At 40.5% G+C, this 26,408-nt stretch overlaps 1 protein-coding gene across 1 annotated transcript in view; it reads left to right on the top strand.

The window, feature by feature from the left end:
• Positions 1-26,408, top strand: part of garem (GRB2 associated, regulator of MAPK1) — a 52,955-nt gene that overhangs the window by 13,782 nt on the left and 12,765 nt on the right. Inside the window, exon 3 of the mRNA XM_007887965.2 lies at positions 22,717-22,847. Within this exon, the coding sequence (XP_007886156.1) occupies positions 22,717-22,847 (131 nt within the window). The remainder of the gene's footprint in view (positions 1-22,716; positions 22,848-26,408) is intronic.

The following is a 26,408-nucleotide window of genomic DNA, read 5'->3' on the forward strand; positions in this document are numbered from 1 at the left end:
AAAGTGCTATTCAACCTTGCTTTCATGGGAGTATCAATGTCATACTATTCTTCTATGACCAAAGACCATTTTACAATTGCTTGAATCGATCTCTGCCTGTGACATTTCCTGGAATAAGCTTTTAACATTCCAAACAGGTGGCCTTTTATGGAGCTCAGAGGTCTGCACTGATGTTGCCCGTGGTGTCAAGAATGACCTGACGTATAGGAATACCAATTGATCTGGGATATATTGTGGCTAATTTTTTTTGTCTCTGATGCAATGATTTCATCTGCAGTTAGTGAAAAGCAGTAGAGTTACTGCTGAAGTCTGCATTGTACGATAAAATCAATTTGAACATGAAAGAACTTATAAGCACCAGGGACAAATGTCTGCTAATTAGTTTCTATACTGGTTCATAATGTTTTGATGTAGAAAAATCTACATTTTATTTAAGTGACATTGTCATTTTAAAACAAATATTGGTGCTGACCACATTGAAATGTTTTCTAAAACATTTAAGAATCAAATTAACTGATACAAAAACCTGTTTTCTTTCAAAAGTCTATTTAGTTTGCAGATAGGTCCTTACTGACAAAATGGAGAAAACAAATTAGGTTTTATGCTTGTACATCTAATTGCAACTATGATACAGTTGTGGATACAAATATACATTTCCTGCATTATGTATCATTGTGAGATTGAATCCATTCTGATGACTTTTGATTTGAGAACCGTGATTTTCTAACCCAGACTTTCAGCTGTGGCTATCGAATGTGAGAGGGTTGCTATTCATTGTGCTGCTAGACTATTAGCAGCAAATAAGGTATATTTGAAAGGGATCGTTTACATTGTGTACATGTCATCAGCTAAATATTTTAGTTTAAATTCTTTGGTGTCAATGCATCTCTTTTTTAGAAGTGCTTTCAGATATGAGGCTAGGCTGGTTCTGTTTACGTTCTACAAAGTGATTCTTCCCGGGCAGCTGGACGCCAGAATAGAATCTGTATTCAGGGTGGGAGAAGATAGGTAGGAGATTTTGAGACTAATTTGAGATTCACGAATAATGTTAGCGTTGCAGGCAAACACACACCATAAGGTTACAAGAACCTTCTCTTCTCAGAGTCCTCGCGATACATTGGCTTCACAACAATTTGCACTTGTATATCATTTTTCAGGTAGGGCGAATTTCTCAAAGTACTTTACAAAGGGGGAGGATTAGGGGAGGGAGATGAAAGGAGGTGGTTTTCAATACCCTTTACGCGGGTAATACCCTTGAAAGCAGAGAAGGAGGGAGGGAGGTGGTGTGATTTCAAGAGGACAAGGCAAAGTGACTGAAAACTTTCCCACTAATGTGGGATGATGCAGTTGGGGTGATACAGGCATGGACATGAAACAGAGTGGAGTTGGCAGAGCAGAGGGCGTGTCCAGGAGAGTAGAGTTGCAGGAAGGATGGTGAGGCATTCTTCACCTCACTGAACCAGTATGGAACCTAGGTTTCTTGTTTGACCTTCAACTGTCTTAAACCCTACATATGTGCCAGGATCTGCTCTGCCTTTCCCCATCTCTGCAACATCGCCCCCCTCTGCCACCACCTCTCCCCTCAGGCTGCTGAGACTCTCATCCTTGCTTTCATTGCCTCGAGGCTTGACTATGCTAACTTCCTGCTCCCTGGACTTCAAAGCTCTTCCCTCCGCAAGCTGAAGAATATTCAGTACTCTGCAGCTCATGTCCTCTCCTGCACCGAGCTCTGTGACCCCATCAAACCCCATCCTCCCCGGCTTCACTGTCTCCCCATCCCCCAGAGGATCAAGTTCAAGATCATCGCACTCACTTTTAAAACCCTCCACGATCTCGCTCCTCCCTAGTTCTGTGACCTCTCCACTAGGTGGGCACTGGCCTGCTTCATGTCTCCACCTTGACCTTCCAACATCGGCAGTCTTTAGCCTTTCTGCCCCCACCCTCTGAATTCTATCCAGGAGCCCCTCCACCTCGCCTATTAGAAACTTGAACCATCTGGGCACCAGAAAGTTGTTATCGGAGTGTAAATTAATCACCGGTAGTCGAATAAGAGATAGAGAATATATTTTGAACGTTGTAGCTGTTTGGGGAATTAGATTATAACTTTCAGGCCTTGTATTCAGTTGGGATGTTTCTAGTTGAGCTGTAATCTCAGTGTCGACCTTTACCCAGGGACAACTGAAGGAACCTAATTTCAGCTGTAAAATCTGAAGGGCAATAAAGCTAATTAGAGCTGGAGACTTATTTATTTAGTTTTATTACCTCAGTATTATCAGTGGTTCAAAACTATAAAACTGGATTGAGTATGTAGTTAAACAGAGAGGAGGGCATTTATAACCTGAGAAGATTCAGGTGTATGATCTTGAATATTAAAATGAGAAGCAGAAAGGAAGTGCAGACTGAAAGATTCTAGTTTAAGTTTAATGTAGCCAACATGCATCCCAACCATTTTAATGATTTGAAGAAAGTAAAAGTAAATGAACGTACAAATGTGTTGGGTACCTGCTTCATCTACTTGTGTGTTGTCATAGTAGGAGTAACATTTTATCATAAATCAGTAATATATAAAGTTGCTTATTTGGCTGATCTTAACAATAGTAAAATCAAGTCTAGATGTAAAACTTTATTTCTAAACAACAACGTTTGTTACCATGTGCTGTGTGAGGACTGCCCATAATTTGAGGATTGCTTTTCTTTATTTACTGAAGTAACAGTACATCTAGCTTGTGCTATATGTTCAGTATTTGTGTCCTCTTGTTAATGTGATCTAAATTCACTAATTTGTGACGGAATTAAAATAATATGACTACTGTTGGTCTGTTCTGGTATGCAATGTTATTGAGTTCCTTTAATGTATCCAATAATGTATCCTTTGGAACTTGTAACTTATCTTTACCATTTCCTTAAGGCTGCATGACTGGGAACATGGATAGAGATACAAATTATGTGCTTTTGAGTTTGAGGTTTTATGATGAATGTTCCTGTCAAAGATGTATTTAATGTTTATTATTCTGCAGTTTTGTTCAGTTTCCTTAAGGAGTAAATGATGAGACAGTTAGGGGAACTTGGATTAGAGTCCACAGCAATCCAATCTGAAGTTTTATTGATCCCTACTGCATACTGTAAGAGGCAAAGATCCAGTTCCATTTAGAGTTTGTAAAGACTTTCTGATCAAACTCTGGTAAATATCATTTATCAAATCACTGACTTGTGAAGTTGTAGTAAATGTTAAGTGTGCTTTTGCACTACTCTATTAGACCACCAACCACTGCAACATATCCTGTGAAGTGCTTTAGGGTGTCTTCCCAACATGAAAGCCACTATCCCAAATGCAAGATTATCATTATTATCAATAGATTGTTGAGATTCTATAACCATTCTTCAGTGTGAAGTCGTGAACAGTCAACACCTCCATATTAAATTTTAAAAAAATGTTGAATAGGTTTAAATTTGTATTTTATGGTGTACAGGAATTGACTGTGATAATATGAGACAACATGAGCATTATTTCTGGCATATAGAAGGTACAGTAAACCTTCACCTTACTAGACTCCTGGTATCCGGAATTCGAATGCAGACGGGGTTCAAAACTGATTTTTTTTTAAAAAACAAAATGCTGGCCCATGGATTCGAGTCTCCCAACTCTCTTCGTGTGTGCCAATTTTGACTCTGATTGTTTGAATCCCCGGAGCAGAAGATAGCTTATTTGCTAGCTTCTGCTAGCAGAATTAAAAACAATTAGCCGGAAATTCCGGTTTCCACACCATCCCAGTTGTCCTGCAGCGGGACTTTAAGTATACAAAAGCAAATATCCTTCCATTATTTTGTGCATATCATAGATTCATTGAATTATATAACACAGAAGAAGGCCATTCGGCCCATCGTGTCTGTGCAGGCTCTTTGAGAAGAGCTATCCAAATCAATCACACTCCCACACTCTCTCCCCATAGCCCTGCAAGCTTGTTCTCCCCAAATAATTACCTAGTTCTCTCTTAAAAGTTGTTATCGAATCGGTTTCCACCACCTTTTTAGGCAATGCATTCCAGATCCGAACAACTTGCTGTGTGAAAAAAATTCTCCTCATCTCCCCTCTGTTTCCTTTAACAGCTATTTTAAATCTGTGTCCTTGGGTTACCAACCCACCCGCCAGCGGAAGTCATTTCTTCTTGTTCATCCTATGTTGATCTTAAAATTACTTCTCTGGCGAAGAATACATTAATCAAAGCTCTATAATTCAAAAACTACCAAACCTTGCTGCTCACCACTTACACTCATTTTTTTCTAGTAATGTGATTCTTTCAAAGAGAGAGAGGGACTCCCTTTAGCCCACACTGGTAGCCAGATAGATGGTTGTATTACATCCAGATCTTCATCAGGTAAGATATAATAATAATAGACTGGGTGAGTTCAAGGATCCGATGTGGGGGCTTGAACCCACAACCTTTGACTCGGAGGTGAGAATGCTACCAACTGAGCCAGGCTAACACTTTAAATCAGACCGCCAGGAGCTATATGAAATTAGCTGCAAGCTTCCATTTCTTCTTTCTGCCTCAGTGACAGGTTAGGTAAGTGTGTTTCCAGTGAGTGAGTATGTGCGAAGTACACTTGGGGCTGAATCCTGATGTAGGAAGTTGGGCTCAACTCTGCTGTACAACCTGATTGTTTCAACTTCATTCTTTAAGTCCACTATGGTCTTATGGTATTAGATTGAAACTGAAGCTAATGCAGTATGATTTTGGGTGGGAGAAGAGATTTGTTTCCCCCACCTCTTTTAGTTTGTAAGCCACATCCATCATATCTTATACTTTCTCACCCTGCCCCCCAAAAAAAAAACACCTAGGGCTGCTTCTTAGTTGCTGGTTAATGGAGAACTGAAGATGTGAGCTTGTGATGACTGTTGCACAATTCGCTTGTTAATCTTAGCAAGCACCTAATCATTGTCAGGCAAATACTGGTCTGCTTCATGTCTTCTCTTCTCCATCATCCATCCCACCATGAGCAGGCAGACTTTCTGACCCAATTTTCAGGAACTCCATCTTGAAGTCCTTCTGATTCCCTCCCTCCCTTTTTCAAGGCACGTCTCAAAATGTAGCTGTTTGACCCACTTTCAGTTAGTCTTCTTTCCCCTCCCCACCCCTGGTTCCCAGCCACATCCAGCAATGTGAAAGCTTTTGAGATATTCTGCTGAAGTGCAAAGTGTTATATAAATGTAAATTGTTTGATGTCATGCAATCCAATGTTCATTTAATTCCTTGTCCTTAGAGTAATCCAGAGAATAGTCATGTGAATGGCTGGGTTCTGAATTCATCTTTGCTGTTAGAATAATGAAGTGAGTGAGAATGAACAGTCAGATCCACTATACCAATAAAGATATTGGGAACATTTTCAGTAGCATGTTTTGCAGGTGATTATCAGAAGTAAAATGAGCATAATACCGTATGTTAGACTTTGGATTTCAGACTTGGAAGGGTGATTATTGTGAACTGTTAGATGTGTGAGTTACAACAACCTGAGTGATGACTACTCCAAACTTCTGTTCTGAATCAAATTACAATATCAGGAATTTAACCCCTTAAAGTTTGAATTAAGCATTAAATTAGATTTTGTTTCGCCACAAGATATACAGTCAATTCACTTTACAGTATATTCTGTGAAGCACTTTGAGATGTCTCAAAGACATGATATCAAATGCAAGGATGATTATTATTAATACTGTTTCTGTTAATGGAAAGATTTAATATTTCACACTGTAGAAGAAAAGGAAAAGTGTTTTATCCCTGGACGTGGTATTGCTTGTGACTATAGTATTAATATGTTCTGAATGTGCTGGTGGTGAACACAAATACTGCAACAACTTTTTAAAAATAAATTGTGCTGTCCATTTTAGCTTTGTTCTTTATATAGTCTTAACTGGTCTGCTGCCTCTTCATTTGACAGTTGGACATGTGGCTGATCTCTCTGACTACTAGAATAAATTACGATTCTGCTTTATTGCAGTAATCCTTCAGTGAAGCTTCTTACCAAATACAAGGAGATGCATTGTGTTACCAGATTTGCTTCAAACTCTGGAACAAAGCCACAGTTGTCTTCTCTTTATTTTTGAAGTAGAACTAGATCTGAAGTTATAATCAGGACATTTCTTATCCAAAGTAAATACAACAACAACAACTACAAAATTACATTTATAGAGTGCCTTTCACGTCGGGAGGATGTCCCAAAGCGCTGAACAGTCAGGTATCGGGGCCTGAGCATGGGGGAGGGATGGTGTAGGGGTGAGGGAAGGCAGAGAGGTGGGAGGGAGACCAAAAGCACGGTCAAAGAGAAGGGTCTTGAGACTGACCTTGAAGAAGGCAAGGGAGGAAGCGAGGTGAAGGGACCGTGGGATGGAGTTCCAGAGTGTGGGGGCAGAGAGGCTGAAAGCCCGGCCACTGATGGTAGGGCGGTCGGGTGGGAGACATGGAGCAGGCCGGAGCCCGCTGAACGGAGGGAGCGGGCAGGTTGTTAGGGAGTCAGCAGGTCAGAGAGGTAGGAGGAGGCAAGGCCATGGATGGCCTTAAAGTTGAGGACAAGGATCTTGAACTCGGTCCTCTGGGGAATGGGGAGCCAGTGGAGTTGGGCGAGGGTGGGTGTGATGGGGTCGCGGAGCCTGGTGCATGAGAATACATGAGCTGCAGAGTTTTGGATGTTAATAATAATCCTTGCATTTGATATAGCGCTTTTCACGTCTTCTAGACGTCTCAAAGCGCTTCACAGAATATGCTGTAAAGTGAATTGACTGTATATTTGTGGGCGAAACGCGGCAGCCAATTGCGCACAGCAGTGTCCCACAAACAGTGGTGGATTGAAAATGACCAATTTATTATTGTTTTGTCTTGGAGGGATTATTATTAGGTGTGTGGAGTAAGGGAACCTGCCCAAGGTTTCGCCCTACCTGGAATTGAACCCAGGTGTCTTGCTTGCAAGGCAAGTGCTCTAACCACTGAGCTACAGGACTCCACTGATCTGCAGCTTATGTAGGGAAGAGTTGGGAAGGCCGATGAGGAGGGAGTTCCTGTAATCGAGCCTTGATGTGACGAATGCATGGGTGAGGGTTTCGGCAGCCTGAGGGGTGAGGCAGTGGCGCAGTCTAGCGATGTTGTGGAGGTGGTTTTAGGCAGTGCCGGTCATGGCACGGATGTGGGGGAGAAAGGACAGGTCAAACAAGATACCCAGGCTCCTAACTGGCTTAGTGAGGTTGAGTGTGCAGCCATGGAGGCTAATGCTGCCAGCGTCTGAAGTGCCAATCAGGAGGGCCTCGGTCTTGCTGACATTGAGTTGGAGAAAGTTGGCCCTCATCCAGGACTTAATGTCGGACAGGCAGTCGGTCAGGACGCCAGTAGTCCTGGAATTCAGGGTGGAGGCAGAGAGGTAGAGTTGAAATACTTAATGGAATCCATAGATATTTCTCATATTGTATATAGTCTTAAAGACTTGCAAATATAACTAGAACACCTCTGCATTCATATTTGTTTGAACAATCAGATTTAGGTTTAGAACAGTATTGTTTGTTTACCAATTCCATTATTTTCTTTGCATTCTAGAGATTTTATTCATTTCGGTCAGAACTCTAAAAGTGTATTAATGTTTGACTGAATTCAGTTTTTTTTATGCATAGTAAATGATGCTCATTGCTTTTTTTGTATCATTATTCCATGCAGATCTTTCTGGGCTTCTGTGTATAATGGCCTAATCTTGTACGTAATATTGTATGATTCGTGTTGTGGTTTCTAGCATTTGTGCCTCGCTTCTTGCCAACTCTTTCACTATATAATAAGCACAATGAAGCTTCCAGCTCATTGTCTATTTGGAGTATACATGCCACTCCGTTTATCCATAGGCATGTCTGATGACAAGTGATGATGTGGGTACGTGTGCAGCAGAGTTCTGAATCAGTATGACTTTATGAATGGTGTAGCGAGGGAGACTGGCGAGGAGTTTAATCACTTGTTGGTTAAATATATTTTGACTGTTTTGTACATACTGTACATTAAGTGCTTTGCTACACTGCCAGGGCGGTTTGGCCACTATGTAGTATGCGGATGGTTAGCCTTGTCTCCTCTCACGAGAGATGAGCACTTGTATCTGACATGCACTGTCTTGTTCCAGAAGTGATGTCAGCAAAGATCTGGTGACATGAAAGTTGGACCAGGAGTCGTTTGTTTTCCTGGGTCGGTTATGGCACAGTGTCTAATTTTGCCAAAACACAGCAGTATAACCGGGTCACCCTGTATAAATTGATATCAGTGGAAATGACTATTTAAAATTGTAACAAAATTGAAGGTGGGCACGGAGCAGGTATGTTCGGACATCATAATAATATAATAATAATCCTTGCACTTGATGTAGCGCCTTATCAGGTCTTCGAGACGTCTCAAAGCACTTCACAGTACATACTGTAAAGTGAATTGAAGTGAATACAGTTTATTTTGTGGGTCAAACGCGGCAGCCGATTGCCCACAACAGTGTCCCGCAAACAGGCATGGATTGAGTGACCAATTCATTATTTTATTATTATGACATGAGTGCGAAAAAACACGATCTTTGCATGACTGAGATTGCTGGCTTGATTAAAAATCATTGGCATTGATGTCTTATCAGTGGTTTGTGGTTTTGGGAACCTTTAGTACTATTTCCTGTAGTGGGTACTTTTAGTATAAAGGTTGTGCACTATAAAGGACTAGATTACTTCTGTGAATTCAGAGTGAGTGTTGTATCATCAGTTAAACCAGGCATTCTGTGGTATGAAGCATTTTTATGTAATTGCTTGCAAACCTTTGTTCCTGACAGAGATATTGAGTTAGGACCATGGGCTGTTCGGTTTAATCTTGGCCATGTGAATTTCTTTTCAAATTAGTAATGGTACACATGTGAGATACTCCAATGCAAGAGCATTTTTTCAGATTGAGTCTGCAGACAATTACTCTACAAACAGCGGCAATAGTTAGACTAAACTGCCAGCTTTAAATAGTACTGTAGCACTTGAAATATCAGCATACTCTGTAGTTCTGAGTAGTGGCAAAACTATTTCTTCGTTCCAACCAATACAGTAAATGCTGTTGATGTTTTTGATGAAAGCAAAGCATTCCTATATTTTAGAACAGTGCTGACAAATGACTCTATAGTATGTTATTCAAAAACTAGACACTTTCAGCATAGGAGGAAGCCATTTGGCCCTCCGTATCTGCGCTTCTGCAGGCTGTGCTTCTGGTAAATCATCCAATTTTCAGCTTTTTGTCCTTTCATAAGAGTACTATCAAAAGGTTGGCAGAATGAGATTCTCGCATTTTCGGTTTCCAAAAATAACAACAACAACAAAATTAACATTTGTATAGCACCTTTCACATCGGGAGGACGTTCCAAGGCACTGGGTCAATGTTTCGGACCCGAGCTGGGGTTCGGGATCGGGGAGGGTGGAGGGCAGGGGGAGAAGGAAGGTGATCAAAGAGGGGGTTCTTGAGATGGGTCTTGAAAGTGCAAGGGAGGGTGCAAGGTGGAGGGACTGCAGGATGGAGTTCCAGAGAGTAGAGGCTGAAGGCTTGCCCGCCAATGATGGGGCTTGCGAGGTGGAGGATGTGAAGCAGGCTGGAGCTTGCTGAGCAGAGGGAGTGGACAGGTTGGTAGGGGGTTAGGAGATCACAGAGGTAGTGGGGAGCAGACCATGGAGAGCTTTGAAGGTCGGGACCAGCATCTTGAATTGTATCCTCTGTGTGATGAGAAGCCAGTGGAGTCGGGCGAGGATAGGGCTGATAGGGTCACGGAGCCTGGTGCGGGAGAGGATATGGGCTGCAGAGTTCTGGATGATCTGCAGCCTACAGAGGGAGGAGTTGGGGAGGCCGACAAGCAAGGAGTTTACATAATAATAAATCTCTTCAACAAACTCAACAGCTCCTGTACCTCAAAGAGGATACTGTGGATATTACCTAATATTTTCTGCCATAGAAAAATATAGTGTCAATGTCCATTTACAATTTGACTATTTTGGAAAGAATTGGGTCTTAAAAAGAACTCTTATATTGTTGTAATAATAATACTTACATTTGATATTACGCCTGATCACATCGTTGATGTCACAACCCGCTTCACAGAGTATACTGTAAAGTGAATTGACTGTATATTTGTGCTTCTGCTATCATACCATCATTTTATGAAATAAGCTGATACTTGAATATAATGGCTGACCTTTGACGAGTTCTAATGGGGCTTTGTTGAACTCTTTAGTAATTGCCTGGACCAATACTACTTGGATTTTTACATTTTTTAATGAAAAGATGTAAGGCTGTGCTTTGAGGTTTCATTTGTAAGAAAGGACCAGTGATAGCGCACCATGCACCTGACAAAATGGTACAGATGTGGTGCCTGGCATTGTATTGAATCGATGGGCCTTTGTCTCATTTATTGCATAGAACACTTGTGTTTCTATCTTTTTTTGCCTTAATCCTTGCATTTGATACAGTGCCTTTTACGTCTTTGGAATTTCATGCAGTATAACTTAAAAAGAGCAATCAGTTTCATTGTTTTTTTTCATCAAGACCATAGATTTATTCCATAACTTCTTGCCAAGTAACCGTTCCTTTGTCAGTTAGTTTCTTTTTGGCGCTCATGTTGGTCAACTCCTTCATGTTGTGATTTCAAGGCTTAATGCCAACTGTCAAAGATGGGCAAACGTGAATGGTAGGCAGCAGGTGGAACAAGCAGCTGTGTCCCTATTTAAACCCAGTGAGACAGCATAATGTATCTACTGATTCTATTTAGTGTACAACTGAGTGTAAAGATTATATTCGATCTATTAGCAAATTGGAATTTCACAGATTTAAAAAAAAAAGCTGACCATCGTGTAGACATTTTGGCCAGTTTAGATAATAGTTCATATAGTTGTGGAGTCCTGTAGCTCAGTGGTTAGAGCACTGGGTTCAATTCCAGGCATGTCAGGGTGAAACCTTGTGCAAGTTTCCTTACTCCACACGCCTATTAATAATCCCTCCAAAAAAACAAAACAATAATAAATTGGTCATTTTCAATCTGCGACTGTTTGTGGGACATTGCTGTGCGCAATTGGCTGCCGCGTTTCGCCCACAAATATACAGTCAATTCACTTTACAGCATATTCTGTGAAGCGCTTTGAGATGTCGAGAAGACGTGAGAAGTACTATATCAAATGCAAGGATTATATATTTATACTGACCAGGCAAAGTGTAACTATCTTCATCGTAGGGAGATGAGCAGGGTCTCTCTGGGTGGAGCTGGTGAAGGAACAATTAACCTAAGTCAACTCTGTGGTGAACTCAATGATCCAGTGCCTGAGCAGTCAGATCTGCAGTCCTCAAGACTAATGTTGATGATTAATTAGCATGTTTGGCTCGTAAATGCAATGTGAAGGTGTAATGCTACTGAGAAACCACACTGACAACTCATCAAGTTAATTCTAAGGGGTAAGGTGGGCCAAGCTGGACAGCAACAACAACAAAATTACATTTGTAAACGCTTTTCACGTCAGGAGGACGTCTCAAGGCGCTGAACAGTCAGGGATCAGGACCCGAGTGGGCGGGCAGGGTTGGGATGAGGGAGGACAAAGTGGGTAAGAGGACGGCTGAAGGCACGGTCAAAAAGGAGGATCTTAAGTCGTGCCTTGAAGAAGGCATGAGAGGGAGCAAGGCAAACGGATTGTGGGATGGAGTTCCAAAGAGTGGGGGTAGGGAGTTTGAAAGCCCGGCCGCCGATGGTAGGACAGGTCAGGCGGGAGACCTGGAGTAGGCCGGAGCCTGCTGAGTTCTGGGAGCGGACAGGTCAGAGATATAGGAGGGCCTTGAAAGTGAGGACGAGGATTTTGAATTCTGGTAGAATTCTTGCAATGAGGAGCATATTAAAGGAAATGTCTTCATAGCACTCTTCAACAGAGCCCTGCATCGCTATAGTTAATCTGTGTACACCCAGTTTATGGCACTAAAAAATGCCCAACTTCTGGGGTGTAACATTGAGATTTCAGTCACGTCCTGTGCTTGTGTATGCTATATACAGAAAGCACTGCTGAAGGTCGCTTGCTGCACGTACATATTGCTGCATATGTAAAACCACTGTCTCTGCACAAATACACTATCCATAGAAAGCCAGGAGATATTAGTAGCACTTCCTGCACAATAGCAGTACATTATAGTGAACCATTGCAGTATGAATGGAAGAAAAAATAACTTTCATTTTTGTAGGGCTTTATCACATTGACTTGCATGTTTCACAGGTCTATAATAATAATAATAGTAATCCTTGCATTTGATATAGCGCTTTTAACGTCGGGAAGACGTTCCAAAGCGCTTCACAGAACACTGTAAAGTGAATTGACTGTATATTTGTGGGCGAACGCGGCAGCCAATTGCGCACAGCAATCTCCCACAAACAGTCGCAGATTGAAAATGATCAATTTATTATTGTTTTGTTTTTTTGGAGGGATTATTATTAGGCTCTGTGTGGAGTAAGTAAACTTGCCCAAGGTTTTGCCCTGCCTGGAATTGAACTCAGGTCTCTCGCTTGCAAAGCGAGTGCTCTAACCACTGAACTACAGGACTGCACAAAGTCCTCCTCCTTATCTAGCTAAAGGGGTTGCATGAAAGTTCTTCCACTTGGTCTAGTGAAGCATGTAAGCATACTGTCTAGTGTGGTGACTATTTTTTAGGCAAATCAGTCAAACCCCTCCAATTTCTGAAGTGTACCTGGAAGTGATTATTTTTGCCCTTAAGCCAACCGTGTGATTCTGGGCACATTCTGTTTTAAAATTTGGCAAGTAAATGTTTGTCGAATCCTCACTTCAAAGCAAGATAAGCAATGACAACTGTAAAGTCCAATTGGACTAAAGTGTAAATAAAATCTGTTGTTCAGAATTTGGCTTCAAATATCTATTGCAGAAATTTATTATTTTAAGAAAATATAATGGTATTGCAGCAGTATGAATGTAACTGTTGCAAAGTCATTTGGGTATTGATTGGTAAAAAGATTTAGTTGTGGTATGGTGGGCCAAATTGCCATCTCCTGTACTGAAAATGTCTCAAGATGCAAGTATGGGCTTTGCAACTCTACGAATATTTCCACTTGATCTCTTCTCTAGTCTCTTAAGTAGCCTATGCAGTCAAAGATGATTAATATATAAAAGAAAACGAGGCAGGGAGTTGTGCTTTAAAGGAAGGCAACGTCTCATGATGTCAAAATATCTAAAAGGGACTTCATCTTCGCATGAATTTTCCTCAGGCGTTCAATGTCATCCCACTCAAGTGGTATGTGGAGGATGGCTAAGAATGAAGAAGAAATGCTTCTAAGTAGTACAAAGGCAGTAGCACAGTGAGCTTTTCTGCAGTCCATGGATTTGAACAGTGCATGGCTTTATACTGTTACACACTGGACACTGTGTTCAATTCTCATTTACTGATTTCTTTGTCAAAGTCTATCGGAAACTAAAGATTAATGTGATCTGTATAAAAGCGTGACTTGACAGTAATTCCTTGTGGCTTTGGGGATCCAGCCGTTTGAGCAAATAATAGTCTACTGTATGTAAAGTACAATTTATAGTTATTTGTTTCATAAAACAGTACTGGAGCAAGTAGAAAAGTTTGGGATGATTATTTTGCTCATCAAAGGTAAATAAAATGGTGCTGGAAAATGGTTATTTTGTTGGGCGCTCAGTGTCTGCATTAAAAATTAGAGATTAGGTGTAGAATAGAGAGACGTGGAATCAAGCTCCTTATTCTCTGCCCTATCAAAGTGATTTCCCCCCCTTAATGTTCTACTATAAAATTGTGCCTTTCTCATAGAGTTACCCCAAGGCTCCTTGAAGTGAAAGAAAACCAAATAACTAGAGCAGGTTGCCAGGAAGAGTGGTTGAGGCCAAGACCCTGGACCATTTAAAGCATTTACAGTTTAATGCTTACATGGGTAGATGGGCGGGTAGGTTTTCTAGAAGGATTGAATCAAATGAGCCAAAGGCTCTTCTTCATCTGAATCGATCTTGTAAATTCACTACAATCTTGGTGTAGACTACCCAAGCTCATTGCAGATAGAGCCTTAGATTTAAGGAAAATTGTATTCATGGTTAACTTGATACCAGTTTTTACAACCAGCCATTGATTTAGTGCCAGAACTTTGATCTACAATTGTGATATCATTCCAGTTATATAGAAATTAATGGACATAAAATATATTTTTCTCCAGTTGGATTTGCAGTAGTAAATGGTTAACCTGAGGGTTACAGATGTGATAAGTGTTTCAGAGGCCCACAATATGTTATGGTCTTAGCCTTAGGACCATTGTCTTAAAATGTGACTGCTCAGAATTATTGAAAATTCTTCAACTCAGTACTAATGTTGAAGATGGGTTTCCAGTGTTCTTTGTATAGTGCTCAGTTAGAAGAATTTATATTTTTTTGTAGAAATATTTAATGATTTAAAGCCACATTCTCTCATTTTAATCACAATAAAATTGGCACATTTCTCAATATTCATAGCATGTACTGTACTATCATCATGGGCGATACTTTCAGACTTCTAACCTTAAAAGTCATGTATTTTTAAATCCTGTTTGATTTAGTCAGGCACTCTTGTAATAACATAATAGTTTATCTGCTCTCTGTGTATCATTTGGAAGGACTCTCAGTATTTAAAGTTCAAGGGATTTGGATTCCTTGATTTCTTGAGTATACCGGAGTACAAATCTGTAGGTTACGTAACTTTTAAGTTTATAAACTCAAAGAATTGAATGTACCTCATTTAGCCTTTTTGACAACATTTTATTCACTATGAATGTCGCTGTACCCTGTTGATTCCACAGATGAACTTTAATTTCTATATGATTCACAGCACTTTGCTAGTCGAGAGCCCTTTATCCACCCTGCAATGTTAATATAAAAAACAGTGCTAGTATTAGGTGTGGGTGGGTGTGTGTGTTTCTCTTTTTCTTTCAATATTGCAGCCCATGTTCTGAAATGTGTGTGATAATCAGTGTGTACAGTAAGCTGATAATCCAACCCTGGCTTAACACGTCACTACCACTTATTAGAGTGGACCAACTGGTGTCGTGCGGGCCACATCCAGCCCAGGGGATGATTTCATCCATTTCCAACTTCATTGTTTTACCTCCATGCTGCGCCTTTCTTTCGGTCACTCTCTGCAGTACCTCATGCCTTGTACAACCTTGTGAGAGACATTGGAAGAGGCACACACAGCAAGATTATTTTAAAAAGGTATTGTTACATAATTGCATTTCTAAAACTACAGACTATGAGTCTCAGTAAGAAACGCAAGGTAGATGAGGAAAATAGAGGACACTGGAGCTCTGGTTCAAGAGAAACATTTTCCAGTTTTTTTTGGTTGATTGTTAGGGCTATTAAATTATGTGCTATATCCTCTTGAAATGGATACCTCTTCTCGAGGAAAGAGTCATCCACTATCTTAACCTACGAATCCTTTCAGTAATTGAAATACCTCAAATCAAATCAATCCTTAACCTCCTTAGCTCTAAGGAATATAAACCCAGTTATGTTGAATGTTTGCCCTTCGCAGAGGGAGGTCATGGTAGAAGAATCAGTACAACTTTGAATTTACAACGGGTGAATATTGTTAATCAAGATCCTTAAGCAGATTTGATATTAAATATTGTATTGAGCAGTAATGATTATAAGTGCATTTGATATCTGGAATCTAGCTCTCACTTATTTAATTCCATAAACAACTTGATTTGTTGCCCTTCATTTGCATTCTGAGTATTTACATGTCATAGTTTTTATGTAGGTGACCAAGGAGAACAGTATTCAATGACCAATATTTATTGCATTAAAGATACAGTTGACCTAGTTTGTAAGGGTGCAGGTTTGTGGCAGGAGAGATGGGAGAACAGTGTGTGCTCAGCTATCCTGGCTGTATTCATGTGTGGAGGAGACTAATGATCCTGAAAACGAGGAGTACATATTACCCATATATTCACTACATTTCTGGCATTCATGCCCTATTTAACATTTCAAAGCCCCCCAAATGGCTACAAATATATAATTTATTTTATACCCATTGTTTCATGACTGTTTTAATCACTTGCTGCAGTTTGTCCCCACTCTCTGGAATCAATCCTAGAGTTCCTTCAACTTGCTCCCTCCCTCACCTCATTCAAGATCCGTTTCAAGACCTACCTCTTTGACCGCATCTTTCCCCTCCTCATCCTCCTCGTCTGTCATCCTGAGGTGGGGTGCCAAGCCAAGATTAAGTGCCTTGACATTTTCCCGATGCTAAAGGCACTGTTTTGTATGCATATTGATTACCTGTAAGGTTGTTTCTTGTTTAACTTACTTTTAACAGTTCAGAAAAAATGCAAAATATTAAATTTGAATTGGACATGATTTCCAAATCCATCTTTGCTTGAAATGTTTATTGCACAATTGGAAGAGTTCATAATTAATGTCTGAGTCCATCGTGAGCTGGTTGTGAAAAAAAAACTGAGCTGATTGTCTTTTAGCAATGCAGTGGATATGTGATGAGCACTCATAGAAAGTATATCCTACAGATAATTTACCTGATAATTTACCAGTGACTATGTTCAAGGTTACACTCAGCCCCGCAAGTGAAATATAGATCATTATCCTCCAATTAATGTGCTGTGCTTATATGACAACTCAAATCTGTAAACTCTGATACACATAGGGACTGTGGACTGGTTTCAGTAGTGATGAGAAAATTCAACCTCCTCCACCCCCATACAGTATATTGGATATATAGGAGTCCTGTAGCTCAGTAGTTAGAGCACTCGCTTTGCAAGTGAGAGACCTGAGTTCAATTCCAGACAGGGCGAAACTTTGGGCAAGTTTCCTTACTCCACACAGAGCCTAATAATAATCCCTCCAAAAACAAAAACAATAATAAATTGGTCATTTTCAATCTATGACTGTTTGGGGGACATTGCTGTGCGCAATTGGCTGCCGCGTTCGCCCACAAATATACAGTCAATTCACTTTACAGTGTGTTCTGTGAAGTGCTTTGGGACGTCCTCCCGACGTGAAAAGCGCTATATCAAATGCAAGGATTATTATTATATATTATATTTATTGGCTGACTTGTTTAAAGCTTGGAAGGATCAAAAGAGCAAAGTTCAGAGGAGCAGTAAGGATGATAGTATTGATAAAGAGACTGGAAAGGTTAGATGGACCAAGAGAGGTTGGAGGCCAGGAATGAAGGGAAAAGCCACCCATCAGATGAAAAGTTCTGAAAAGTTGACCAGGCAACAGATATATTTAGTGCAAGTCTTCCTTAACCAACCGCCATCACTTTGTCTCTGCAAATGTTTTTTCCTCCCACCCTCGCCCGGTCATCTGCGTGGTACCCCAAGATTCCATCCTTTGCCCCCTTTTTCTTACATGCTCCCTCTCGGCGATGCCATTCACAGACACGGGGTAAACCTTCGGATGACACTTAGTTCTCCTCCAGCTGCGACTCCAGGTCCACTGATGTCTTGCTAGCTTGTTTGTCAGACATTACAGCTTGGATGGTCGCAAACTTCCTGCAACTGAATGTCGACAAGACGGAATCGATACTCCGTGACTCCCATCAACATCTTCTCTACTGTGACTCTGACCTCCTCAATCTCCCCAGCCAATCTCTAAGACTTACCAAACCTGTATGTAACCAAGGCGTCAGGTTTGATCCACAACTTTCTTTCCTATCCCGCATTCGGTCCCTGGCCAGGAGCGCTTTCCTTCACCTGCGTCACATTGCCCACCTCTTACTGTAGCTCATACCAAATACAGCCAAGACCCTTGTCCACTCTTTCATCACCTCATCTCCTCTTGATTATTCCAATGCCCTCCTCGCTGGTCTCCCCAGTTCCATTACCCACAAAATCCAGGCCTCCACCACTCGTATACTCACTCACTCTAAACTCTGTACCCCCTCAGACCAGTCTTCGGCAGGCTTCATTGGCTCTCTATCACAAATTGTATTGACTTCAAGATCCTCACACTCGTCTACAAATTTCTTTACCCATGGCACCTCCCTACCTTTCTGACCTACTTAATCCCCACTCCCCTGCCTCCACTCGCTGGCTCCGGGCTCCAGCTTGTCCCTCATCCCCTCCGTTACACCACTGATGGCTGGAACTTTGGAACTCTGTCCCTCAATCTGTCTGCCTTTTCCCCTCGTTCCCCTTTTTCAGATCATGTCTGACGTCCTTCCTCTTTCACCGTGCTTACAGTCGCCTTCTCCTTCCCTGTGGCTCGGCATCAGGCTCCGCCACTGTTTAGTGCTCCGAGACGCTACACTGCGTGAAGGGCCATATACAAATGCAAGTTATTGTTGATGTGTTGGATTTTTATCCACGAGTCATGATCTGGGCCAGTAGAAAAGTGCGGAAATATTTGCCAAACGTTGCAGGGGGATTTGAAAATTCTGCAGGGGGTTGGTTTGTGCTATTGAGGTCAACCTACATTTTTTTTCACTATTGATAAAAACTAAACATGAAGAAATAACACATTAGATTGTTGCAAAAAAAAATTAATTGCTTCTTTAACAAAAATTGGGTGGCCCATTTTCTTTGGGGGAGGGGAGACAGATACCAGCGAGGCTACAGGAGCTCACCCCCTCCTACCTCTCAGGGCCTGGTACCACACAAAAACCCAGAGAGAGAGAGACACATACACTCACTCACTCAGACATACACACACGAGCACACATTCACAGACACAGAATGACACAGACTCACAGACAGAGACACACATTCTCAGAAAGAGATACACATTCACACAAAGACACTCATAAACACACATACTCACAAATGCATACATACTTTACTTTACAGTGTGTTCTGTGAAGCGCTTTGGGACGTCCTCCCGACGTGAAAAGCGCTATATCAAATGCAAGGATTATTATTATTATTATTATACAGAGGAGAGATACACTCACAAACACAAAGATACTCAGACACTCACAAACACACAGAGACATATAGACACTCACAAACACAGAGAGACACACAGACACTCAAACACAGAGACACACTCACATAGACACTCACAAACAGAGACGCACACTCACAAACAGAGACGCACACTCACAAACAGAGACACACTTACATAGAGACAATCACAAACACAGAGACACTCAAAGAGAGAGAGATACACAGACACTCACAAACACAGAGAGACATTCACAAACCCAGAGAGAGAAACACACAGACACACTGGCAATCACAACAGCGGGGCCTCCGAGTGAAGCCCATTTGCCGCTTTTGCTTCACTGCGCATCCGGAGCTGCCCTGCCCGCCGTGACATCAGGTACACAGCGTTGAAACTACATTCGTTGTGGGTTTGTAGCGGCGTGGAGGGCGTTTGTAGCTGATTCCGCAGAAAAAGTGCAGCCGCACTTTTCTATTGGCCCAGGTCATGATCCAAGGGAGCTAAAATGAGCAACAAGGACATCAGAACGAACATAAGCACCAACATGTCATTTGATTCAATAGTTGGAAAATAAAGACTGAGATAAGACTTACGTTTCAGTGAGGAAACCTAGTTGGGGATGAACTAAGTAAAGGTGCAAGCGCAGATCGTCCAGATAGGAGATGCCACAAATCATGAAGGACAAAGTGGGATGGAGATTGGGTGAGGAAGGTGCAGTCTACGAGATAGCAGTGTGATGTGAAACATTAGTGCATTTACACATTGTTGGTAAGGGGAAGAAAGCACAGTTGGAGGGCAGTCATAGTTTATAGCATAAGAGGAATCTAACAGATCCCTCCCTCTTATGTGTGGAATAATGGTGACCTTTGTGGTAACCCCATTTTCCGTGGTAACTGCATGGAAAATGCACTGTTGCAATAGCAAACCCTGCAGTGGCAGTATAGTTATAATGGGATTTTCATATGTGGATACAGAAATTTTCCAAAAAGCTTCTCAGTCGGAACGCTTCCATTGCTGCAAGAAAATATTTGTGGAGCTGACATTATCGAATGCAATGTAAGAAAATTATCTGAAATTCATAATTTCCCTATACCATTAGTTAACTGTATGTTAGGTAGGGATGTGTGTGTCAAGGAATCCATCGAATATATAAAAGAATACGTCAATGATCGTCTTTCAAAAGGAAACAATCATCCTTAAATTGAAAGTTTTGGCTTATTTTTTGAGGACCTCAAGGTTTTAGGAATTAAATGTTCTATTCCAGTAATGTTAGACATTCATAAGAAAGCACTTCAAACACAGTAGTTTGAATTCACGATTAGGTGCTGAAGTGTGTGATATCCAGTGGGAAATCTTATACTTTTTATTTTTGGAACCCATACAAGAAGCTGTTGTAGAAAAAAAACTATGGGAGTGCTTCCTTGTTAGGGTGTTGTACAGGATTAAAAAAAGTTGTTGCAGTGGGTCACTGATAAGAAAAATATACGTCATAGAGAGGAGGGACGGATGTACTGCCTTCAACGAAATGCAGAAACATTTTTGTATATAGAACATTGCCAAATAAAAGCTTTTGCTTTGATTTTCTAGTTTAAAAGGTGTGATTCCTGTGTTGTACCTGTCTGGTTTTCGTAATATATAATGTAATTTAAAGTACCTGAAATTGGTGTGTATTTGGAGGTAGTTTGTGAAACAGACCTGGAGCGGTTTGTACTTCCCAGTACTGTGAGCACACAACTGAATATCTACTGGAGTAGTGTTCATTTTGAGCCCTGTGCAAACTTCTTTAAAAGCTTTGCTAAGTGGATTCATAACTAGCGGCCTTCTAAATTCATGTTGTGCCACTGATAACACAAAACAATTTGAGGTTTTGTACTTTAGAACCAGCTTGAGGAATTGTGTAATGTTATGACAGTTGGTTCTATTTTTAGTTTATAAATGAATGCAGTAATTGCTGTGACTCACTGTTTGCAGGCTTGAAATGCTGGTGCAAAATTGGTCACTGCAACTATGTGAATGTTGCACAGACAAGAAGTCTATGGCTACTGGCTCAATCAGAACCATGATATTTTTGCCATTACTAACTTAAGTCAGATATGGACAGTTAACTGAATTCTTTCAACCTTTAGTTTTGCATTGGCACAGTCAAGATAAAGTGCTGGGGATAGCAAAGCAGATTACAGTATCTTCAAGCGTGCCAGGACACTACCTTGCGTGAAGGGCGCTATATAAATGCAAGTTAGTGGAGTCCTGTAGCTCAGTGGTTAGAGCATTCGCTTTGCAAGCGAAAAACCTGAGTTCAATTCCAGGCAGAGGGCGAAACCTTGGGCAAGTTTCCTTACTCCACACGCCTTATAATAATCCCACCAAAAACAAAAACAATAATAAATTGGTCATTTTCAATCTACGACTGTTTGTGGGACATTGCTGTGCGCAATTGGCTGCCGCATTTGCCCACAAATATACAGTCAATTCACTTTACAGTGTGTTCTGTGAAGCGCTTTGGGACGTCCTCCCGACGTGAAAAGCGCTATATCAAATGCAAGGATTTTTTAAAAGTTGTTGTGTATCATTTTAACTGTTTTAGCCATGCAGATTTTCTAGAAAATCTATTCGGTCTTAGAAATATCCTGAAGTTTTATGTGTACATCTGTGATAGTTTAAAATCCAAATGAAATAATGTCTGAAGCTTTAAAACTTCATGGATTTCTGCTGGATAAAAATACCATGATGTAGTTGCCTTCCTTTGTCATGATTAAGTTGGTTTCAAAGCAAATCAATGTTACTTATTAAGATTGGTAAAATGGATGTCTGGTACTAAATCTTACTGTGGCATTTTTATTTCATCCACAGGAAAGGAATGGCCAATTTTTGTTTTTCTGGGAGATTATTGACAAGTTGACAGGAGACATTTCCTTCTCTTCGAATAGCGCCACTGGATTTTAATATCTTCCTGAACAAGCAAAAGGGCCCTCAGTTTATTGTCTCATTGAAGGACAGCATCTCTGACAATATAGGACTTCCCCAGCACTGTGTTGATTTTAAGACCTCGTTTTTTCTGTTAAAGCTCCACTGTAGTGCTTCAACTTACCTCTGTGACCTACTAAAACCATAGCAACCTCTCCACTCAGCAGCCTGTTCTATGTCTGCAGCCTACCCACCCCAACGTTGGCAGTTGGGCCTTTGGTCTTTCTGCCCCCACCCTCTTGGAACTCCATCCAAGAATCTCTTTGCTTCACCCTCATCCTTTGCATCCTTAAAGGTGCTTCTCATTTATCATGCCTTTGGTCATCCTCCCATCCCCAACCCCCTTGCCCACCACTCCTTTAGATTGCAACTCCAAATCAATAGATCACAATCCCCATACCTTGGGATGTCCTCCTGACGAGAAAGGCGCTATATACATACATGCAATTTGTGTTGTTGTTTATAGCACTGCATTAGAGTGTCAACTTAGAATATGAGCTCCAAGACCTAATGTGGGGCTTGAACCTTCTGACCTAGAGGCAAATAGTTTGGATCAATTTGCTAACACTGATCCTTAAACTCGGTGTTTAAAATCAGCTAAAGCTTTGCTTCCAATAAGATGGATCTCGTTCTGAAGGAACAGTATAAGGCAGTGCTGATTTTATTTATTTTTTTATTTTGTTGAGTGTAAGTATTAATGTGTATGATAAGAAATACACATACACAAGCATAAATGGGAGCAGGGAAAGAATACCTCCTTAAAGCTGTTGAACGTGTCTGAGTTGTTCTCTGTTTGTCAATTTCAGGACAGTTTAAGCTACTGGAACAAGACCGAGATATCAAGGAGCCCGTTCAATATTTCAGCAGTGTGGAAGAGGTGGCAAAGGCATTCCCTGAGCGAGTGTACGTCATGGAGGAAATAACATTCAATGTTAAGGTTAGAATTTAGAGCATGCTTGTTCTATGTGAACACCTGCACGATTCAGTAACAAACCATTGTATAAACATCAGTCTGTTAGTTCCAGTATGACAAAAAGCTGAACTTGTAATGTTGTGATCTTTGCACAAGGTGCTTAAAAATAACAGCCTGACTGAGTTTAGTGAAAAAAGGCTGGGAAATGCAACTAGGAGGTTCAGCATATAGTCTAACTGCCAATATAGCAAGCAAAACTCCAAAGTAGTTAGGTCTTGAAATTGCCTTCAGCAGTCCTTAATTCATTGGGAACTTTGCTGAAAAATCCCAAATCCTAGAATCCAGTAGGTTTATTGATTAACTTCAGTAAATTTAGTGGCGTTCCTTTTCACTTTAAATCGGTATCGAAAGAAATTGGCTAATTTATTATGTGTTAGAAAATTAGTTATTTTGAGAATTTCAGAAGTAGGATAGTGTATTTCATTGAGGTGTTAATCAGCTATGTTAGTGTTCAAAACTAGTGTTCAGACTCCTTTATCATTAAATTACTGTTGCTTTGTTCCTGTGGTTCTCACTTGTTGTTTTGTTGTGCAGAATAAGGTCTTAACTAAGCAATACAAGAGCAAATCTCTCTACAGGAGGAAGTAAAAGTCTACGAATGAATAATTTTGAGTGACCTTCATTGATAGTTTTAGGCGAAAATGTTTGAAGAAGGCAAGAGGTATAAACAATATTTAGGTAAAACATTATATAGCCAAAGCTACCCAATTAAAACATTTGCGTGTGCTGTGGCATGTACAAGCCTGCACCAATTCATCCAGATAAAGAATCACTTCTTAGCTGTTGGTGGGACATGGCTACGTGCAAATTGGCTGCCATGTTTGCCTGCAAAATACAATTTACTACACTTTACAATAATCTTGTGAAGTGCTTTGAGATGTCCAGTGTTTGAAAGGTGCTGTATCAAACACAGGAATTATTATTACTGGGTTTTTATATAATGTCGCTATCATTATTTTGGAATCTCAACAGCATTGAACTGACACTCAGTTATGTGGCACACTAATGTGAGGAGCTGATCTGAAAGACAGTCTGTAGTGCATTAATGGAACATTCCTGCATTGTGGAATAAAAATATATGTAAGTGTTCTGCATTAATTGGACCCCCTGGGCTAATCGTGAGTTATTGTGAAATACCATTAGCCTTTTCTGTTCTTATACAATCAAACCAGTTTAACAACTAGTTTTGGACAGTTGTTGGGTGTGATCAGTCTGTTCAGTGTTTCCAAATATAGTTAACATAACAGCCGAAAGAGACTCGATTATCCATATTAATTGGGACGAAACTCGTTGTGGATAAGCAGTGAGATTAATTGGTTACCAGACAAAATCTAAATGGGCTTCAGTGATAACTATAAATAGTTTCATCAGGAATGTTACTGTTGCTGTAGTTCCACACTGCCAGCTCCTCATTCTCTAAGTCTCTCACTCTCTCTTGAGTTTCTTTCCACGCCTCTGAGTCTCTCTCTTTGAATTTTCTCTTTTTCTGACTCTAATTCTTTAAAAGTGCTGTGTAAGACTTATCTTTGTAGGACTGACATTTGCTCTGTAGAAGAAAAACCTGTTACACAGATGTGCAGTTGCTCAAAGCCACTCAGTAACTAGATTGCATCTTTAGTAACTGCGCAACTTTGCAATGTGCATACAAGATTATTTTCTGCCAGCATCACAACCTGACATTCAAATACCATGTCAGTGACCCATGTGTGCATGGTTGAATTGGTGTGCAGATAACCAGTGCTCAACTGTACTTTCTATTGAGAGTGAACGTTTGGAGTGCAGTTGCCTTCTTACAATTGACAGTGGTTATTAATTGACTTTGGAAGCGCTTGTTCAAATTGCTGACCTTTACAAAACTCCAGTGAATACTTCATCTTGGCCTGCTTGTACTCAGAACATGACACCGACTCAGTAAAGTAGAGTGAGCATCCATTCAAGTTTATGGGGTCAGCGCCTGTATATATAAGTTTATTGAACCCATTTTTTTGTGATCAATCCTGCAATTAGTAATTACCAGAACAGATATGTTTATGTACAGAATCTCTACATGACTGGACATTTATAGTTTTAATATCTAAGCGCATGAGACATATACTAAATATAGCAGAAATGGGTCCAAAACCCTGTTTCGATTAAACTGCTTTCTGAACCCAAGGCTTATCAGTGAATAGAGAGCTATCAGTTTACATTGAGAGGATGAAATTGGGCTATTTGGTTTGTGTGTCCCTTTATTTGGTATGCAAATGTTAAGACCTGATTGGCAGCCATGTAGTACCAGATGAAGTTATTATAAAGAAAAGACTGATGTACACAGCATCAAAGAGGTGAGAAGGAAGAAAGTCTGCAAACCGCAATTTGAACATAAAGTTGGCCTTGTTGACAGGTTGTGCCACAGAAATCTAATCCCAAGAGATCATCAATCAACCCTTATCCTCTGAACTTCAAATTAAAATGTAGAGCAACTATATATGTCACTTTGGTGCAGTGTAATAGGAAACGTCTAATAGTTTCCTACATTGATTCAGGAAACGATTAGGATTATTTTGACAGGACTAAAATATGTGTTGCTCCCACAGGAAACTGACATGGAGCCTGGCCTCTTTCTGACAACAGACTAAGTTATGGTCATTACAGTAAACCTTTCATATCCTCAGTGTCATGGCCTTATCAAAAGATGACCTTAATGAGTTGAAGAAATTCAGCAGTTTTTTTTTATCCTTCTTGCCTCTATACTGCTGTGTGCATCAGCCTCTGTCTCCATAGCAACTTAATTTGGCATTACATGGCCGTCCATCATAACAATAATAATCCTTACATATGATGTAGCGCCTTATCTCATCATCGAGACATCTCAAAGCGCTTCACAGAATATACTGTAAAGTGGATTGAGTGACCAAATTATAATTTTTTAAAAGGATTATTACCTCAGAAAAGCGATCAGCCAATCGACTTAACAATCGGGTTCCCCTTACTGCTAGGTAAACAGAGGCATGTATTTTCATGCTTTATATTGCATATTAACAGCATAATCTTTGAAATTCACTTAAGAATAAACTTGCCTTCTTATCTTCAAAGAGTCAGTGTTAGTGTCAATCTATTTGAGGGTGAGTGAGAACAGCAATGAATGGAAGAAGAGCTGAAAGAGATCCCGAGAAGATTATCACCTACATAATATAACTGTCAGAATTGACCTTGGATAGTGTTGTGCTTATCAGGTCACCTTTTCCTAAATTATTGTCATACAATAAAATCCAAACAGGTGGCGTTCAGTAGTTACAATCTGGTATCATGTGGTTCAGTAGTATAGGAATATAGTAAGAGGTGGGTTCACATCTGCAAAATCTGCCTCAAATGGGTTATTTCATGTCCACTATTCAGTTTTACATTTGTTTAGTAAGAGAAAAGGTAATGGGATGGATACCAGGGGCTTGCGGAAAATTTTTGAATCAACTGAATTCCTGGAATAGCCTGTTCTGGATTTCTCCCAGCCCCCACTCCAGCTAGATAATTGCAAAGCAGGCTCTA

This window comes from Callorhinchus milii, unplaced genomic scaffold (genome assembly GCF_018977255.1).
Source record: "Callorhinchus milii isolate IMCB2004 unplaced genomic scaffold, IMCB_Cmil_1.0 Scaffold2, whole genome shotgun sequence".
Classification (NCBI taxonomy): Eukaryota; Metazoa; Chordata; class Chondrichthyes; order Chimaeriformes; family Callorhinchidae; genus Callorhinchus; species Callorhinchus milii.